At 46.8% G+C, this 6,292-nt stretch overlaps 1 protein-coding gene across 1 annotated transcript in view; it reads right to left on the bottom strand.

The window, feature by feature from the left end:
• CCDC88C (coiled-coil domain containing 88C) overlaps positions 1 to 6,292 on the bottom strand; it is a 168,188-nt gene that overhangs the window by 10,003 nt on the left and 151,893 nt on the right. Inside the window, exon 33 of the mRNA XM_042781485.1 lies at positions 1,997 to 2,065. Within this exon, the coding sequence (XP_042637419.1) occupies positions 1,997 to 2,065 (69 nt within the window). The remainder of the gene's footprint in view (positions 1 to 1,996; positions 2,066 to 6,292) is intronic.

A 6,292-nucleotide genomic window follows, 5' to 3' on the forward strand; every position in this document is an offset into this window, starting at 1 on the left:
GGGGGGGTCAATGAAAAAGGGAAAGGCCCTCAACGACATGGGTTGACACAGCAGCTGCAACAATGGGCTCAGGTATAGCAAGGACCGTGAGGGTGGCAAAGGACCACGCAATGTTTTGTTCTGTTGTACACAGGGTCGCCATGAGTCAGAGCTGACTCGTGAGTACCTAACAACAACAAAAGTAAACATGTGACAATAATAGCACAAAAAAAGAGAGGAAGGAATTGGAAGTGCACTGTTACAAGCTCTTACACTACAGCTAAAGCAGTACGATTTTATTTGAAAAATGGCTGTAATTAATTAATGGTGTATACTCGGGTGGCATAGGCCTAAGGCATTTGACTGCTAATCAGAAGGCTGGTTGTTCAAATCCACCAACCACTCCTCAGAAGGAAGGTTGGGCAATCTACTTCCGTAGTGGTACCGCCTTGGAAACCCAAGAGGGGTCACTATCAGTCAGATCCAACTTGACAGCAGTGAGTTTGGTTTTTTTTTGGTACTGTAAACCAGGCAGGGTTTTGTTCTGTTGAACACAGGGTCACTCTAAGTTGGGGCTGACTCGACAGCACCTAACAACAACTGTAAACCTTAGGGTATGTGCCAAAAATTTTTTTAAAAGAACTATAAATAATAAACAGATAGTAGTGATGAAATAAAACCATAAAAGATACTCAACCCAAAAGCAGGGAGAGGAGATACAGCAGACCAAAGAACAGCAAACGCTAACAAGATGGCAGATGGAAGTACAAACACAGCAATTACACTAAATGTAAATGGTCTAAACACATCAATTAAGACAGGAAGTGTAAGACCGTATTCAAAATGCAAGATCCAACTATAAGCTAACTACAAGATATAAACATGAAGAGACAAAAGTAAAAGAAAGGAAAAAAGATATGTCATAAAAATATTAATCAGAAGAAGTTGATGTGATAATATTAGTATCAGACAAACTTCCAAACAAGGAATATTATCAGAAATAACAAGCACCATCCCATAATAGTAGTAACAGGGTCAATTCACCAAGACATCACAGTCCTAAGTAATAAAGAGGTTTCAAAGACCTGAACCAAAACCTGACAGAAATGAAAGGAGAAACAGACAAATCTACAATTATAGTAAAGACTTGAGTGCTTCTGAGCAATCAGAATAAGTAGATCAAAAATTAGCAAGGACACAGGAGACCTGAGCAACACTCTCACCAAACTTGAGCTAATTGACACCAAGAGAACACCAACAGCTACAGGATACACAATCTTTTCAGGTGCACAGACCGTATTTCTACACCCTGAAGCAAACCTCAAAAACTGTCAAAGAATCCAAGTGACCCAACTATGTTCTCTTACCCTAAGGGAATGGAGCTGCTACCACTATCCTTATTCCGTAGCTAAAGTAACAGAGACTCACTCAGAGGGTTGTGACTTGTCTGTGTTCCAGAGCTGGTAAGTGGGAGAAAAAGGATTTCAATCTGAATCTGTTCAAACTCCCAGGTGTGCCCTTGAAACTGCAGAATGGGGTCCCTGAACTCACCATAATGCATCTGAGAATCCTGTTAGCTGTACTGTTTAAATTATAAAAATGAGTCCAGACCTAACTGTCCTTCAGGTCTGGAATAGAACCCAATCCTGTGGCTTCCAGCCAAACAAAAGACAGGCATATGAGCTGAACATTTACATTAGGCAGATACACTCCTTGGAGAGATCAATCATGGGAGAATAGAAGGGCTGTGTATGCACAGGGAGACAGTTCCAGGGGCAAGAGTGCATGGAGGGAAGGACACAGGGAAGAGGTAACTATGGGGAGGAAGTGGGAGGGGAGCTGTTGCATTGTGGGAGGTTGCAGTCAGTGTCATGAGATAAAGTATATGTGAGCTGCTGTATGGAAAGTGAATTTGCTCTGTAAACTTTCACCCACATCAGAGAATTAAAAAAAAAAGAGTCCAGAGCCAAGCTTCCAAGCAAATTAAAAAGTGCACAGAAGGCAAGCACTGACTTACCCTTTAGGTTAAGAGGCGAGCTGCTGCTGGACGCATTTCGGCTGCTCTCTAAGCTACTTGGCCGGGACACTGAAAGAAAATGGCAACACTGACCATGAAGGGCGATCACCGATATGTGCCTGATTGAAACCATCTAATGTGGGAACGACTACATGACAGAGTTAAGGCAAACGCCTTCAAGGAGGACTGAGCATTGGACTGTCCGTGCACACCTACAGGGAAGCTTCATTTCACCAGCTGAGCCCCAGGCCTAGCACACAGCAGGTTATCAGCAGCCTGCCAACTACTAACACTACCCGCTGCTGTTTTCCGTTGGGTTGGATGGTTTAGCAGGTCTAGGGCTGTGGGGGCTGCGAATGGTTCAGTGCCGGACGACTAACCAAAAGGCTGGCGGTTCAAACCCACGCAGAGATGCCATGGGAGTAAGACCTAGTGATGTGCTCCCGGACAGGCACAGCCCTGAAAACCCTGGGGAGCAGGTCTACTCTGCACACGTGGAGTTGGCACGAGTCGGATCCGGCTCAACAGAAACCACCAATGGCAGCACCAGGGCTCGATCTAAAACAATTCTGTTAGCAAAGGAAATAGCACAAAGGACTCCAATATAGGAAACAGATGGAAAAAGGGCTGCCCTGGGTGAAGCAAGAGCAGGGAGGGGGTGCAGGGAGCGTTCTTCCCATCTCCCCCTCCCTACTACTGCACAGAACTTTCTGGAAAATATGTGAAAACCCCCTGCCTAGACTGTGAGGAGGAAGATGAGGGCTGTCCGAGGCAGAGTGTGCACAGGTGTTGACGGGAGCATGGACGGGCACACGAGCCAGGGTACACACACTCCCGGGCTGCACCTTCGTGGCAGGGCTGCTGGGCCTGAGGAGGGAAGGGAGAACTTGCTTTTCCGGGCTGCCTGCCCTTCTTCAGTTCCTTTGTTTCCCTCTGTCCCGAAGGGAGAGGAAAACCTTACGTGGCAAGTCCAGCAGGGAAACCAGCTCTCCTGGCTGCCAGGTGTGGGTGTCTGCAGACTCGGACACTGGGGCCAGCCTCTGCACAGGCCATGCTGTGCCTCCCACGGCCAGCAGATCCACCTGGCCTGGCCTGAGTCTCCAGCAGCCACGGCACTGTGGCCTTGCCAGCCTGCCCCCATGAAAGCACCGTGTCAGCGGGGCTCTTCCCTGCCGGACTATCATGTCCCTGGGGCAGGGCCGTGTTGACTGTACTGCACAGAGAAGCGGGAGAAACACGAGGGGGACACTGCTTCAGTTCCCCAGTGCCGGTGAGCACCCCAGATACTGGACAGCTCAGGAACACCTGCAAACACTCCGTGTCTGGGGACGAGACCCCCCAAGACTTGCTTTTCATGAATCGAGTAAAAGTATGATCTAGTATAGTTACTTCCCTGTTTAAGAAGAGAAAATTATATAAAAAAAAAAATTTTGGTGAAAACATGCACAGCCAAACACCCATCCAACATTTTGTACACCTAATGATAGGCACATTGGTTCCTCATATGACATCAACATCCCTGTTTTTTCTGTTCTAGCTGTTTCATTCCCACCAACGTAGGCTCCCTGCTTCCCAATCTTCTTATCCAAGCTTTACAATAGCTGCTGCCTATTTGGTCTTAGGCAGGGAAGACAGAACTTGATACCAGTAATGTATCAACCATGCAAACAAGCTTAACCAAAAGGAAATGAAACAAATCAACAGAACCCTAGAGGACCGCTGTCTATCCAAGCAGCGCTCTCAAGCCCGCTCCCTTCTTTATCCTGAGAAGCAAAGCTAGAAGAGTCAAGAGTATCTATCAAGAAAATACCTTCGTCAGTTGATTCAAGATAAGCCCAGCTATCTGCCCTGCTCTGCTAGCTAATGAAAGCAGCAGGGCCTCCTGTCACGAGGCCCCACTCAGGGCACAGATTAAGGATTCTCTGTGTCAGTGTGTTTCTGCACAGAGCCCGTCTTTACTCACGTAAGCTGTCATTTTCTGTACCTGACTGAATGAATGTCACTGCCATTTTTCCACCATCAATAGGGCAGGCAGGTAATGCTAATTCTTCACTTAACTGCTGATCACTGCAGAAACACACCTAATTCAATACAAATACCTGCATTTTCTTTTTTTAAAAAAATAAATTATTTTCCCACTCTGCAGATTTTGTTTTTCAAACACTGTAAGAACACAGAACAACTTTTACTATTTGAGAAACCAACAAAACCAAACCCACTGCCATCAAGTTGATTCCGACTCATGGTCACCCTACAGGACAGAGTAGAACTGCCCTGTAGGGTTTCCAAGGCTGTCAATCTTTACGGAAGTAGGCTGCCTCATCTTTCTCTTGAGGAGCAGCTGGTGGGTTCGAACTAGCAACCTTGTGGTTAGCAGCCAAATGCTCTCACCACTGCGCCGCCGGGCTGGTATATTCACTGTTTCTCTTCCACAGAAGTTGATGATCAGCCTGGATCAAATGGAAGTGCCTCCGGCAGCCTAAACACGACATGGAGCTTCCCAGTGTAACTAAGTGAGACCCAAGTGAGGGCAGCAGGATGGACGTTCCAGGCGCCGGTCACCGGAACTGGCAGACCCTGAAGAGCACTTCAGAGCAAGGGCAGTGAGGGGGTGGGCCTACTGCAGCATTTGCAAGGCTGCTCCTGGGAGAGGGGTCACACCCTCTGGTGCTGACTTGGAGGACAGAACCCAAGAGAAACACATGGAACCACAGGGAGCATAATTCTGCCTCAACCTAAGAACAATCTTACAACAATCAGCACGTCCAGACATGAAACACCACGGGAGGCAGTGAATTCCCCAGCACTGGAATGTGCAACCAAGCCCTAGTGGCACAGTGGTCAATGGCCTGGCTGCTGACTGAAAGTCCGTTAGTTTAAACCCGCCAGCCACTCTGCAGGAGAGAGATGTGGCAGTCTGCTTCCATAAAGATTCACAGCCTTTGAAATGCCATGGGGCAGTTCTACTCTGTCCTATAGAGTTGCTATGAGCTGGAATCGACTTAATGGCAATGGGTTTGGTTTTTGGTTTGGGAGATGCGTAAGCAAAAGCGACATGCTTTGGTCCTTAGGGAGGGCAAGGAACAAGCTTGGAGGAACTCTGGGGCCCCCATTCCCACTTCAACCATAACTCAACCACATTCAACCACAACATCATGTCAGCCATCCACTCTGATCCCTTTGTATGGTGGAGCTCCAGAAGGACTTCATTTGAAGGAAAACATTGCTGTTGGGAGGTGCCGTCGAGTCATTTCCGACTCATAGTGGCTCTATGCACAGCAGAATGAAACACTGCCCGATCCTGCGCCAGTTCCCTGAGCCTTGCTATACTTGAGCCCATCATCGCAGCCACCATGTCAATCCATCTCGTTGAAGGCCTTCCCCTCTTTTGTCGACCCTCTACCTTACCAAGCATGGCATCCTTCTCCAGGGAATGCTTGCTTCTGACAACATGACCAAAGTAGGTGAGACGATGTCTGGCCATTCGCTCTTCCAAGAAGCATTTCGAGTGCACTTCCTCCAGGACAGATCTGTTAGTTCTTTTAGCAGTCCATGGTACTTTCAGCATTCTTCGCCAGCACCACAACTCAAAAGCATCAACTCTTCTTCGGTCTTCCTTATTCATTGTCCAGCTCTCACATGCATATGAGATGACTGAAAATATAATGGCTTGTGTCAGGTGCACCTTAGTCCTCAAGGAAACATCTTTGCTCTTCACCACTTGAAAGAGGTCCTTTGCAGCTGACTTGCCCAGTGCTATACGTCATCTAATGTCCTGACTGCTGCTTCCATTGGTGTCGATTGTAGCACCAAGCAATGTGAATTCTCTGACAGCCTCAATCTTTTCTCTGTTTATTGTAATGCTGCTTATAGGCCTAGTTGTGAGGATTTTTGTTTTCTTTATACTGAGATGTAACCCATACTGCAGACTTTTCTTCAGTCTTCATCAGCAAGTGCCTCAAGTCATCCTCTCTTTCAGCAAGCAAAGTTGAGTAGTCAGCATATTGCAGGTTGTTAATGATTCTTCCTCAAATCTTGATGCCATGTTTTTCTTCACATAGTCTAGCTTCTCAGATTATTTGCTCAGCATATAAATTGAATAAGTATGGGTAAAGGATACAACCCTGATGCACTCCCTTCTTGATTTTAAACCATGCAGTGCCCCCTTGTTCAGTTTAAACAATAGCTTCCTGGTCAATGCACAGGTTCCTCATGAGTACAATCAAGTGTTCTGGAATTCCCATTCTTCTCAGTGTTATCCACAATTTGTTATGATCCACACAATCAAATGCTTTT

This window comes from Orycteropus afer, unplaced genomic scaffold (assembly GCF_000298275.1).
Source record: "Orycteropus afer afer isolate SDZICR_OR568_19922 unplaced genomic scaffold, OryAfe1.0 scaffold00127, whole genome shotgun sequence".
Classification (NCBI taxonomy): domain Eukaryota; kingdom Metazoa; phylum Chordata; class Mammalia; order Tubulidentata; family Orycteropodidae; genus Orycteropus; species Orycteropus afer.